At 38.0% G+C, this 14,163-nt stretch overlaps 1 protein-coding gene across 1 annotated transcript; it reads right to left on the bottom strand.

Moving 5' to 3' along the window:
- Positions 1-5,062: 5,062 nt before the first annotated feature.
- LOC111334701 (uncharacterized) lies at positions 5,063-13,392 on the bottom strand. Its single transcript, XM_088731876.1, has 7 exons — positions 11,487-13,392; positions 10,967-11,225; positions 8,229-9,442; positions 7,635-7,772; positions 7,091-7,224; positions 6,659-6,818; positions 5,063-5,787 (listed from the first exon to the last, which is right to left on the bottom strand). The coding sequence occupies exons 1-7, from the start codon at positions 11,620-11,622 to the stop codon at positions 5,576-5,578; spliced, it is 2,253 nt and encodes a 750-aa protein (XP_088588002.1). The 5' UTR covers positions 11,623-13,392; the 3' UTR covers positions 5,063-5,575.
- Positions 13,393-14,163: the final 771 nt, after the last annotated feature.

Genomic DNA, 14,163 nt, shown 5'->3' with positions numbered 1-14,163 from the left:
AAATACTGTTTTCCAACACAAATTTATCTTACAAAAGGCACTTTAGCGGCACGCTGCAAGATCAATAAATTGAAAAGGATTTTGCTACAGCCTAAATACTCAAGGGAAAAGAACAGAAGTGTGGAAACACACGAGTTGATAGTAACAAAGGCTTTTTGTTTTAAAAACTACTGTTTTCAAAAACAAATCTTACAAAAGGAACTTAGCGACACGCTGCAAAATCAATAACTCGGAAAAGGATGCTGCTATAACCTAAGGAAGTTCGCAGATCGACCTATTTCAAAGATTTGTTTATTTAAAATTACTGTCTTCTTTAGTGGCAAAATCAATAAATTGAAAAAGAATTCTGCCAGAGCCTGAAGACCCGAGGAAAAAGAACTTAAGTGAGAAAACACAATGGGTCATAGTAACAAAGGCTTTGTGCATTCAAAATACTGTTTTCCAACAAAAATTAATCATACAAAAGGCACTTTAGCGGCACGCTGCAAGATCAATACATTGAAACTGAAGGATTCTGCTAGAGCCTAAAGACTCAAGGAAAAGGAACTCAAGTGAGAAAAAGCATTAGGTGATAGTGACAAAAACTTTGTGTATAAAATACTGTTTTGCGAAACAAATCTTACAAAAGGCAATTTAGCGGCATGCTGCAAGATCAATAAATTGAAAAAGGATTCTTCTAGAGCCTTAATGCTCAAGAGACGAGAACACAAGTGTGAAAACACAATAGTTGATACATACCTACATACATACATAGATAATTTATTTGGTAACGCAGGTTGGTTACTGGCAGCATTAAGCTGATGTGGACCTGCGACAAATCTAGCTTCTATTTAAGTAAAGTAATTACAAAAAAAAGTAGAAAAATCCTACCATAAATTAAAATGTGAGTAGTGATTCAAACTGGTTTATAATCCTAGCATAAATTTCAATAGAGGTAGTAAGATAAAATTCCTAAAAATATTTACAATTTACCAAATCCTTGTTGCCAACTAGAGCAGTTTGATTAAAAGATATCTTTTCAATAATTGTTGAAAGAGAACGGAGTTTGTTCTTAAATCTCTTATTATCCTCTACGTTCTTAACTGAACGAGGCAAAGAATTCCACGCTATTGCAGACCTATGTCTAAAAGACAGTCTTCCAACATTAGAGTTTGGTAGCTCCAGAGTTAGTTTTAAATTGTCCCTCATATTTCGTATATTTGGACTTTTCCTAATAATTGTTACAACCTGCTCAGGATTGATCCCATAAAAAGCTTTGTGTGTCAGAGAAAGGAGCCTCATCTTATAGAAATAACTTATGGATTTCTAAGAAGACGGTATCACTGATTGGGAATTAGTACCTCCGTGTTGTTTGAAGATAACCTTGGCAGCCCTCAGGTGAATTTTCTCTAAAACACATAACTTTGCTTACCCCATACAAAAAATTCCATAAGTGATGCTTGGTAAAATTCCCTTAAAATATATGGACTCCAAGATATGAGAGAGAGGGCTTTTGAACCTGCGCAGTTGCTTTACCTTCTTGACCATAGATATTGATAGATCTTTGATGTGGGGTCCAAGCTTAACTTCTTGTAAATCATAAACCCAAGATAGTATGACTTGTTGACAAAGTTAATGGCATGACCAACCAGTTTGACTGGTCTTAAAGGACCAATGAAAGCATTACGGGTAAGAAGCATAACCTCAGTTTTATCGGGATGAATTGTTAAACGTTCCTGTTACACCACTTAGCTATATCAGTTAAATAAGTTTGGATCTTAAGGTTGACATCATCAATGGAATTGCCTATACAATATAGAGTTGTGTCATCAGCAAACATTTCCATCTTTCCACAACTAGGCACTTCAGGCAGATCATCGACGTAAATACTAAAAGGCCTGGGGCCAAGTACTGTCCCTGGGGTACGCCAAACTTGACGGTCACTTCATTAGATCTTTGCCCCTTAACCTCAACAAACTGTTTTCTCTCAGATAAGTAATTTTCAATCAGATTGTTTTGGTTCCCTGATAATCTAAAGGCTTGGAGTTTGAGGGCCATCGTGTTATGACAAATGTAATCAAATGCCTTTTTAAAGTCTATAAACAGTACCCCCACAGTTTTGTTTTTATCCAGTTCGTGTCTCCAAACTTCAGTCAGGTGCAGCATTAAGAGTTCTGTTGACCTGCCAGTTTTAAAAATCCACTGGCTTTTGTTGGACTTGTTAAAATGGCAGTCAATGGAATCTCCTGTTATGCCCTCGTACACTTTGCTAGGAATAAACAATAGAGAAATAGGCCTAAAGTCACCTCTTCAAGAGCTATGTAACTTTTTGGTTACAGCTTTCCCTTTACTCAGCTTCCATCGAGGAGGGTAAATTGGGAATTTTAAACTTACTTCCATCACATAAGACAGGCCAACTGCTACAGCATCTCCTTCAAGTTTGAGTCCCCTTGAGGTAATGTTGTAAGGGCCACATTCTTTTCCAGGCTTAACTCTTTTATCGATAACCCTTTTAATCTTGTGGACGTTAAGTTGTACTGGCTCAATAGTAGGTGTAATTTGGTAAATGTGCTGATGTTCATTACCACTGGTATCTGTTAGAATATCATTTGCAAGCCTCTCACCAACTTTAGAGAAGAAGTCATTGAAACTGTCAGCCTTGTGTTTAAAATTTATTGTAATAATTCCATCCTCATTTTTAATTGCACTCACATTGCCTTTTGATTTGCCATGCATTTCACCGGCGTACCAACCTCCAAAAGTCACCTGAGCTCTTTGCACTTTAAAATTTAACTTTCCAATATTCAGCTTCAGCTTCTCTCGTGATCTTAGTTACAAGATTACGTTTTTTGCTATACCGTTTCCATGCATCTGTATCACTTGGGTTCCTTTGAACTTTTCTTAACAAGACATATCTCCTATTCATCTCCTTGATGATATTGCTATTCATCCACTTCAGTCCATTGGTGCGAACCTTTACTTTACAGGATTTTAAACGCTCATTCATTATGTATTTATACAAATACTCACAGGCCCAAGCAACATAACCCACATCATCAAAAGTTCCACAAATACTCCAGGGTGATGAATCGAGGTCCTGTCTGAGATGGTCAGAGTTAAGGCTCTTAAAAGAAGTCACTTATTTAATCACAGGACTTGACTTTTGCCTTCGCAAATTCACCAAAGCATATTCAAGATGGAGATCAGAAATCCCTGGGTCATGACCGCTTGCAAGTTTCACCTTGGATTTGTTGGATGTAAAGATCAGGTCTATGGTTGTGTTTGAAGATTCCGTAATCCCACTCGGTTCTTCAATCACATTCTCTAAACCAAAATGTTTAGCCACTTTTAACAAGCGCTTCCCCATACTTGTTTTGATATTGGAGTCAAAGTCATCCATGATCATAATGTTGAATATTTTCAACCAAAGATCGTCCAAGATTGCTTGGAGCTTGTAGAAGAACTTACCGTGGGTTGGAGGACTGTAGAAGGTTCTTGTAGAAGGCACTTTAGCGACACGCGATCGGAAAAGGATGCTGCTATAACCTAAAGATTTAGGAGAAAAGAAAACAGATCTGCAAACACATTACGTTATACTAACTAATACTATTAAAGCTAAACCCCAACGTTGTTTTTAATCTGTGCCACGAAAGAAATAATAATAATGATAGCATGAAATAGAGCTTCACGACTTCTTTTAGTTGTTAAACTATAAAATGAAACGTACTGTGTTAATGATAAACGAAGGAAAGAAAGATGAACGAAAACTGAAAGAAAGCTGAATCACTCAAATATACCTAAACTGTGGAAAAAAGAAAAAAAAAAGGCGAAGTGTTAGTGACCACCCAAAAATCCAGTTTCGATGCCGGGCTATTTCTCGTTCGTATTCTTTTCGCTTTTTTTTTTTTTTTAAAAAAAGATGGAATGTCTACGAAAGGCAGACTATAATTTTTTCTTTAACTGATAAGAACTCTCATTGATCTTGTTATTTTCTTGTTTTTTTCTTTCTTGTCTTTTTCATATGGCGCGAACCACATAATCTCTGGAATTTTAGGAAATTTGCAGTTCGACCAGAATATGGTGTTTCATTCTTTTTCTCTTTCTTACTCTCCTTCTTTCTTTCTCCCTTTTTTCTTTATTTCTTTCCTCGAAAACTTCCCCAGTTCACAAATTAAACTCGACAATTTTTCCAGAACATGACCGCTCTCGCTCACCCCAGGCTCCCTCCCAAATCGAGGCACGATTGGAAAATCGAGGCTCGATTGGAAAATCGAGGCTCGATTGGAAAATCGAGGCTCGATTGGAAAATCGAGGCACGATTGCAAAATCGAGGCTCGATTGCAAAATCGAGGCACGATTGAAAAATCGAGGCTCGATTGGAAAAACGAGGCTCGTATGTCGAAGCTTGGCAAAACGAGGAATCGTGGTCGTTTTTGATCAGGTGCTTTTGGGCTCGTTTCCCGGAAACCGTGAATGATCCTACGATGATTGTGTACGATGATTGTGTACGCTGATTGTGTACGATGATTGTGTACGATGATTGTGTACGATGATTGTGTACGATGATTGTGTACGATGATTGTGTACGATGATTGTGTACGATGATTGTGTACGATGATTGTGTACGATGGTTGTGTACGATGATTGTGTACGATGAGCCACCCCAAGTTTCAGACGCTCCGCTGCCTCTGTCTTGTTATTTGTGTGGATAAATGTATTGCTATGAGATAACTTGTTTGATAACCACCTAGCGAGATGGTTAAAATTCAAATGCTGTGGTGTTTTAATGCATGGTCAAACCTCTTTCAGAATACTGTTTGATTGCCTTTATCAATCACATGCATGGGTACGTCAACCATGTGTAGTCATTATGTTTGTCACGTGCTTAAGGAAGGAAGGTTCTGCTTTAAATCATAATATTTTCCAATCAAACTGTACAAGAACCATGAGCTGGTGTTATTTTTCTGCGCTTTGTAAGTTCTTCAGTGAAGTTTTGCGCGGAGTCAGGACAGAGACAGACGATGGATAATCAGGTCTGCAGTGGATTTGAAAGGTAAAAGACCACTGGCTTGTTGACAGACGTCTTCAAATGACATGTTAGACAACTTTTTATTTGGATATAAAAGAACCGTAACAAACGCATTAGATTTGTTATTAAATTTGCTTATTCTGAATAATGAATGTGATAATTATTGTAAGGTCAGCCTGGAGGCAACCTTAATCAGTTTTGCTTACAATTGAACAATGTAATTTTGTAAATCTCCTTTTCAAGTGCCATGTAACATTGGACGTAACAGTTTCCTAACGTACACACTATGTAACATTTGATTCTAATTGCGCGTTGCCATGCAGGCGTCTCCCTCTGCGTGTAGAGAGGTTGTCTTTATAGAAGGTTGCAGAGATAACCCTAAAGCCTTTGGGTAGGTCAAAGAAAATCTCAATCTATCATGCCTATTTGATCTTGTTTGTTCATCATTGGTAAAATGCAAACTCTACTTCTAAGACTTTTTAACCAACTTCAGTTTGGGAATTAACTGTTTTCTTGTGTATAGAAACAGTTCCAAAGCTCATACTGCTTCATGGTGTTGTGAGATCGTCAAGAATGATGCTTTGTCAGTTGTTCTGTCGACACGGAAGACAGAGAAAATTTGTTAAAATCCGGAGATGTATTACCATCTCTGAATGTATTCTGGTCTTGAATGCTATTTAACTGAGGTTCAGCGGCACATTTCAGCCCTTTTTTAAAGCTTTCCTTGAGCAGTCCACGTACTATTTTTGAAGTAGTGAAGCACAATGCGATAAAAAACCCTGAAACACAATTCATAAAAAATCGATCATCAGAAATTTAATTATCATTAAATGTTTGTGGAAAGTCGAAGTAAAAAGCAAAAGCAAAAAGCCATAGGGTAGGTGGGGCACTGTGACGTCCCTTTAATAAGCGGGGCTACCAGGAATGAATGCGCCTGTTCATGCAACTAACTACAAAAAGTGCATTTGGCAGGACTTTTCGTTCTCCAAAACAGCCTCATAATCTATTTTCCTAATTAACAAAGCTTTTCATTTTTTTTCTAGCATGTTTCTGTTTTACTGTGAACATCTTCTTAAATCCTCTCTTTCTTCTTTTTCTAAGTTTCTAATTTTTACTTTTTAAGAAGTGATGTTTGCTGTATGAGCGTCGCTCACGAATGGAGGCAGCATGTTTCACGCGTTAAAATAAATTAAACGTCGCGGCACTTCATCAGATCAAATATCGCGTCGGTACACTGTTTGTTCACGTTGGTCTCGAACACTCTTAACTTATATTATTTTCGATAATCGATATTAATTTTTTTTTTTTATTTAACATTGCTTGAGATATTTCATACATAGGTGGCTGTAGCCTCTCTCCCTTTCGCAGCGGAAGCAATCGCTTGCTTGAGAAAATTTAATTGGCGACGTATCCATTTTCGTAATTTTTCCACAAATAATTAATTTCATCAGGATTGCGCTAGGCTAATAATGTTGTTGGAGTACCATCATCTAACAACTGCTCCCTCGTGCTTTACTAAATTTGATGATCGAATCATTCTGCAGAAGTCATTTATTTTTGGGAAAATTTGAATAGACTATAGACAGACACGCACGCACGTACGCACACGCGTGTTCCTTAGTACTTCAAAAATTAAACTTGAAAAAGCACCTTGCATGCTGTTCATCAGGGTGGATGGGTAGTGAAGAAACTCAGTTTGTTTCCAATTAGCAACAAGTCCCAGTACCCAGGTCAGACCCATGACTGTGGTCAGCTTGATACAGATGAGGATCAGAGAAGCCTTGGAGTTGTTTGCTGCTAGACTGGCACCCTAAGGTTAACAAAAAACACAAACGAACAAAAGTTTTTCTGATTTATTCAACTAGCAAATGAAAAATATGCAAAAGAAATGTTAAAGAAAATTCCAAAGCGAACGTATTGTAAATTCTAAACGGGTTTCTGTACTGAAGACCTTGAGCATTATGCCTTCTAATTTTTAATGCTACTTTCTGACTCTGGAATCTCTCCCACAATCCTTAAGTCTAAGATCAAACAGTTGTTTTATTAAGTCCCTCATCAAGACGTATTCGTCCTAATACATACCTTTTGTAACTGATGGATGTCATAGAGATTTTTCGTCAGACAAGTTATATTAAAAACCACAGCAAGGCTCACTGGGGTAACCATAACAACAATCACTGCTGTGTTGTCTGATATCCAGCAGTATTTCGATTTACCTGTCAATTAAATACAAGGAGAAATTTTACTCGTTTAACTTATTTCTTAAAATTGGTTAGAAAAGCAAGTTTGCCCAATGAGGATAGCAAAACTTTGTCAACGATGATATGCTGATCACAATTTGCAATGAAATCAATTTCAATTGACCTGCGGGTTGAGATTAAGTAAAACAATGATCGATCCTCGTAGGTGAGCTGCAATTGTTGAAGAAAAGCCCGAAAACATTCATAAATACGACGGAACATGAACCCGTGTCTCCCTGATACTAGTCGGGTGTTCTAATAACAATATTATAAGGATATGTTGGCGTAAACATGGCTGTTGGAAGTGAATTGAACCTCCTATTTCTGCTTATCAACGGGAAACAGTACATGTAACTATTTTAAGTTCAAGACTTGTCAGTACAAACCATATCCGACATGAAATGATCCTGTGAAGTCAAGCACAGTGCATAAACTAACTACAACCACGGGAAGTCCCCATCCCACAATGCAATACTTGATGAAGGTCTTCCTCTGGTTCGAACTCTGTCTCCTTACGTTGCCTGCTGCGGAAATTAACAAAAAATACATGAGGTTTGATTTATAGCGATTTGTACCAAAATTAGAATGACTGATCTCTTTAGTCAGACGTGATTAAACGCATTAGTGGGTGAAATATATTAACATATGGGTTGCTTAGTTGTGAGCTTGTTAGCCAAGTGGTTGGCGTCCTGTACCAAAGATCGACAGATCTGATTCATAGTATCTCCCTAAACCTATGTTTACAAGAGTATAAAGGGGACAAGCAATCTGTCGGAAATTTGACGAAATGCTGAAAGGCGACAGCGATGAACTACGGTCCCTGCTAAGAGCAGTTAGAAGCAGTGCTCTTTGTCGCACCTGCTTCAGAAATAGATCAATGACAAGAACCAGTGGGCCACTAAGCTCTTTAGAATGTTCCGTTAATGCTCGTGCACGGGTTCAGTAATGTTTCAGGGACGTAACCAATGTTGTTGACTCACCTTTAACGGTAAAGGCATTTGCTGTATTAAAAGCCATAACGCTCATCCATGAAAATGCAGCAAGGATGAAGAAATGAAGAGAAATGGCAACTGCCTTGCAAAGAGCGTCCACTTCATTCGCCTTTTCCAAGGCGAAAAAAATTATTTGGTAACACAGTAATGCCCCACAGATGTTGACAAGACATTTTCCAGGCAGATTTTTTAGCTCTTTGAAAAACACGTAAACGAGCTGAAGAAAACACAGAGAAATGACTGACAGAGTTGAACCAATTAAAGTGAGATAAACTAGAACTGTGAAATCCTGGTTGGAATCGTGAGTAACTTCATCATCTGGACACAAAACATATGCAGTGCTCCCATTCAATTGCATTATCTTTACAGGATTTTTTTTCAAGGAGTCGTTCATCTGTGCTGTTTGATTTTTCACGAGAACAAATGCTTTGCAAGTTTTCCCACCAACAGTGATGTTACAGTGACTACTGTTAGAGGTACAGTGTAACATCTCCGCAGTAACGTTTAAGCTCTGAGTCATTGCTCCAGTCGGCTGTGGAGTCTTTGGTGTTCCAGGATTCCTAAAGTTTCCGCTGACGTCCAAAATGATTGACCACGGGGGCATCCCCCCGCCAGCAGTGTCTGATTCGAATTGTCCTTCAGGATCACAAAGCGCGCAATGAGGGTTCCTGTATGTGAATAACATCCTTCTATGATGAAATGAAAAGGGCATAGAATACGAAGAACACAGGTCTGTTACTACAGACATCCAGGGTTGTTTATTAGCTCTGCATATTGTATCTTGCAATACACAATGTCGCTTTTGGTAAGACGATGTATCGTATTCCCAAGAACACTTTCTTCCTTCATCCATGACAAACGTCCTAACTGCACTGATGTCCGACCCATTTGAACCTAATTTCTCACCTTGACACTCTACTTGGAGATCCCAGAAAGCCACGTTCTCTTCACCGCTACATTTGGCACAAGCAATGTTCCTGTATGTAAAATTATGCTTCCATCCAAACACGGGAAGTTCGCTTCGTACCGTCATATTCAACTTCTCCACAGCCTTGCAATCTTCACTGACTGTACTCTCTGAAAGGCTACAGGAAGATTTCATGATTACACCGTACCATCGAGGTTCATTGACATCTCCACAGGTCACGTTCTGCAGTGGCGTAGCCTCTGGAGTCAAGAGTCCTCTGGGACGTAGATCACATCTAATAACAAAAGCGTTCATATTTTTAATTTTTGTCGGTCGGAAGCAAACTTGGTCTCCCCTTATATTGATATTGTTATATTTTAACTCCAAAAGAAGTTCTACTGACACTTGATGCTATTCTAAACACTTAATAATTATTGTTTCTGATTATGTTCAAGACTGAACAACTAGAGACGAGAGTAGTGATCTTTGCTAACTGAATTCGCGTTCTTCGTAGTTATCCATTTCAACTGATAGCACTGAGGTAGGCTTTTTTTATTATTTTTCTCCCGTTTATAAACCCACTAGGAGAGTCTCGGTGGCATCGATGTTTGTCGTCATTTACTCCCCCTTGTCTATTCAAGAAACAGCCGGACTTCTGCTTAAGGACTTGGTATTGTTAAGATATATTGTAGTGTAGCGAAATATCTTTACTTGTAGAAAATATGTAATACCCTACACTGCTTTGCCAGTTCCTAAAGGTAATTTCAAGGATTTGAAATCAGAAAAAAAAAGGGAAAATGTATTCATTGATAAATTAGCTTTAACACAAACTCTGAAAGTTCACTTTAAAAGTTGAAAGTGCAGTTGGAAAAATTATTAACAGTCTGCTGCGTGTTAGATTGCTCGCGATACTTAGCTCATTTAGAATATGCTCTTCCTGAGAGGCTGTGAGAAGTGGTTGCGGTGCACTCTCAGCAACAGGAATCGAAGAGGTTGCCGTAATGGTTGTTACGGTCTTCTTGTTGTTCAACGATTCTGATAATGTTTACACACAACAGCGACCACAAGAGCGTGGTTACTACTGCGCATGAGCAGAATATTATTTGCAACAAAAACGGAGTTAGACGGTAGTACGCATATGCAGACCATTATTTGTAGGCAGTTATTTGCAGGTCACGTGGTGGGCTCCCAGCCAATGAAAATGGGGAAAATCCATCGAATGATAATAGGAGTTGTTGGGTTAACGACGGACTTGAAAAATTGTGGCTAATTTTTCGATTTGCTTAAGACGAAATGGTGACGTTCACGGTAAAGCCAGTGGAAAAAAAAATTTCAAAATTGAGGAACTTAAATAGCGTTAATTGAACTTAAAAACTAATAACGAGTTATAAAACTATACGAAGCCCTCCAAAGAACATCGCACGGTCAACAAGTAATTGGATACACCAGTTTAAGCGAAAAGCGATAATTTCTCTTTTTCTGTTTCGATAACAACTTCATTACAATTCATAAAATTGAAAACACCCTTTTCTGCAAGCCGCGTAACAAAATTATGTTTCGGATTTTTTAGAGCAGACTCAATCTTTCATGAACGCAATTTGAGGGAGTTCAGTTGCATCCCGTTTGCTGAATTTATCTTCACAGTTTCGACAAAATTATTACTGATAGCGCAAAATGCACAACCAACTCTTGATATAGATTTTTGGAGTTTAATTGACCGATCAATCGATGACTGAAATACAACTTATTGCTGTCAAGGTTGTGACGAACAATATATGACTAGATATGTTACCCAGTAACGAAAAACAAGTTGTATTACCGTGAATAGAAGTCCAAGCAGCAATCACCGAGTTCTCTACAAGCCTTGTCACAGAAGCACTTTTTTGCGTCTCCTCTTTCTTCCAATAAGCACCTGCCTCCGCACGATTGTTCTGAAGCATTTTTCTGCTTCAGAACTTCAGGAAGATATTTCTCCTCTTGCGGTAGAGTAACGTTATGGTGACGCAATAGCTTTGTCAGGTTTTTAAGGCTGATAGTTTCACTTTTAAAATTCACCACGAAATCTTGGTGATCCGACTCTAAATTAGGAGAGGATACAAGTTATCGTGAACAAAATTTACATCAACACATTTTAAATGGCAAATTGTTTCAACAAAATCAAAAATTAGAGTCAATTCTTACATTATAGTGACTGAATAAATTGAGAAATTGAACATTACAGGGGTAGCTGTCATTTAAGAATTTACAGAGAGCGAAGACTTGAAATCAAAACGAAAGGCTTTCACGGCGCCTAAGCCCGCGCCTTTAAGATATCCCTAAACCGTCATTCTGATACGTACCACTTAACTCCAAAAATTGTTGATGAGGGTCGCCACCAAGAGAAGGAAATGCTATTTCAGGGTTAACAAGTGGAACGTTCATTTCCACGAAAATCGTAATATACATTGACACGAGAACTAAACTACTACACTTCATAGTTATTCCGAAATTATTGCAAATTAAAAGATAATACCAAATTTTTAGCAAATGCGGAACGTGTTTTAGACAATATAAGACTCAGTGAGTGAAAGACCTAGCCTTTCAACCTTCTTGGGTTGTTGTCGTCATTAGTTGCAGCGTCGCCGATCGAATGTGTGTGCCAACAGCCGCATTTTGAATGCAAGCTCTTTGCTAATTAAACCAAGACTAATTTCGCCGGCGGGTGGCGTTGATGTGTTCTGTTGTTGACGTTCCTAGTAATTAAAACAAATGTCAGTCGAGCGTTAGTTGAATATGCTTAGGATAGCTTGATGAAAATCTGAAAAGAGCTTATTTTTTTGGTTCTAAATACCATTCGTGATACCATCAATTTGTATCAGTCACCAGTGAGCTACAATTGAAAAAGAGGAAGAATTTTAGGAAAATGTCCTTTGAATTCGCCAAGGGGTACAAACACACCCGTGGGTCAAAAATATAAAGAAATCATAAAACCAATCATAAAGAAAATAATAAAAATAAAATTCCCAATGTTGACAAAGAGCAGCTAAAAATATATGCAAATGAAAAAAGAGTGGGTTGATTCTCCGCCGCCGGACTAATCTTAATTGCAATAGTTGGGACTGATAAAACAAAACGAAACTTTACAGTGGACATATTTCCTTCCATACTGGTTTCTTGCGGTGTTTTGTTGATCAAAAGAACGACTTTTTTTTTTGTTTCCATGCAAACATCTAGCTATAAATAAATTAAAAGCCATTAAAAGCGCGTTTATCTTTTTTCCTCTCTCGCAGTTTGCTAACAGCTTGTGCCCTGAGTCAATCTTTTTGTGAACCAGTTTGTTTTAAAGAGTATGATTTTACAATAGATTGCTTTTGTTATGTGTACCTTCGATCTCTTGATTAAAATAAGTATTATTGCGCTCCACCTAGAGCAAAAGGTTACTGTTGTTAAGAAACTACAGATATTATATTTGGAATAGAAAAGGGACGTTGTAATTATGTTTTATAAGTCTTTTGTTTAACAAAGGAATCAGGGTGAAATTTCTTGCCAAAAATGCAAATATCATAAAATAATGATTATGGTAGGCATTTGAATAATTTCATCTCTGACTAATGAAACTTGTCGATCACGACAAATGAAAGATTCCTAATCATCTAGATAGTATATGATTAGCTAATATCATAAAACTGGTCATGACCTGCTCTTTTCAAATATAATAAGCTGTATTTCTTGCACTAAAAAGTAAATTGCAGCCTTTTCGTTCATTATGTACATCCCATCATTAAAATGTCTGTTCAGAATGTGAACGATTTTGAATTTGCGTTCCTCTTTGATGCTGGCTGCATTGCCGTGGGTTTCATTCTCGTTCAGTTGATCAACATTATTTCTTCTTCATATTTTTTTTGGTCAACATCCTGAAGAAAGTCTTTGTTAGCCCTTTACATCCAACTCAGTGTAAATATTCTTTATATTGTTCTCTATACATTTCCTAAGGCGCTGACAAAGAGGACTTGTTTCACAACCAAGGGTTTCTTTAGTTCGTGATCATTTCCTTTATCCTTGTGACCATAATGATATTATAGGAGAATGTAAAGTGCCAACATGGCTGCCACGTTTCTATTTGCTCCGCTGAAATTTGTATTTATACTTGTTCTACTGAAGTATTTCCCGCTTGACGACTACCATTGTAATGCCTATGCTTTTACTGATGGATATACAAGTTTTCGGAGTTTCATTCGAATTAAGAGAGGAGCTTTAAGCCTGAATACCTTCCTGGTCGTTCATTGTTTTCGTGGAGTAAACATGGCTACTTGCATCTACCTTCCTTCGACTACTGATATTACAATCTGCATGGATGTGGAACTTAATCCAGGTCCCTTTATTTCTCTGCTTTCTACTCACAGTTCGTCGCTGACTCAAGGAGATTACTCAGCGAAATCGAGTTGTGACGTTGCACGTGTTGGCATTCGGTCTGTATCTTCGGTTCATCGTTTTGTATACGACTGTACTGACCTGTTGCGTTTGTACCCTTTGCATTTTGATGTGTTTGCATGGAACTGACCTCGGAATTGGAAGTATCGTGCTGAGAAAGCTGACAGAGTACGTCCGGGAAAATATAGGGGATCTAGAGCTGGAAAGCTGGTTCAGGAGAAAAGAAGGAGCTACTCACATAATATTGAAACTTTGGTTTCCCATCCAAGTTCTCGATCAAGTTTTGCATATTCCCGGAGTACTTCCAATTGTTCAAACCACTGTAATTTAACGATAATATCATGCAAACGAATGGAAAGTAGAAATGCACCGGTGGTTGCCCTGTTCATTTCTGCCTTATAAATGCTCGTTCGGTAAACAACAAGACTCATCTTATCAAAGACTTTGTTACTGAACATTGCATTGATCTACTTGCTGTCACAGAAACATGGTTGCAATCAGAGATTGATAATGATTTTATTATTCGTGATCTATGTCCTACTGGCTATTCATTTCATCATGTTTCACGACGACCTGGCACCGCTCGTGGTGGTGGAGTCGTTTTAT

The sequence above is a fragment of the Stylophora pistillata genome, chromosome 8 (genome assembly GCF_964205215.1).
Source record: "Stylophora pistillata chromosome 8, jaStyPist1.2, whole genome shotgun sequence".
Taxonomy (NCBI): Eukaryota; Metazoa; Cnidaria; class Anthozoa; order Scleractinia; family Pocilloporidae; genus Stylophora; species Stylophora pistillata.
The sequence above is the reverse complement of the archived record's forward strand: the minus strand, read 5'-3'. Positions and strand labels throughout refer to the sequence as shown.

What these genes read in the sequence shown, in the direction of transcription:
- LOC111334701 (XM_088731876.1), bottom strand. Translation starts at nt 11,622, where the DNA reads ATGAAGTGTAGTAGTTTAGTTCTCGTGTCAATGTATATTACGATTTTC. An exon ending in ACAATTTTTGGAGTTAAGTG is followed by an intron (nt 11,226 to 11,486) that starts GTACGTATCAGA and finishes CTCCTAATTTAG; the next exon opens with AGTCGGATCACCAAGATTTC. An exon ending in ATCATTTCATGTCGGATATG is followed by an intron (nt 7,225 to 7,634) that starts GTTTGTACTGAC and finishes TTTAATTGACAG; the next exon opens with GTAAATCGAAATACTGCTGG.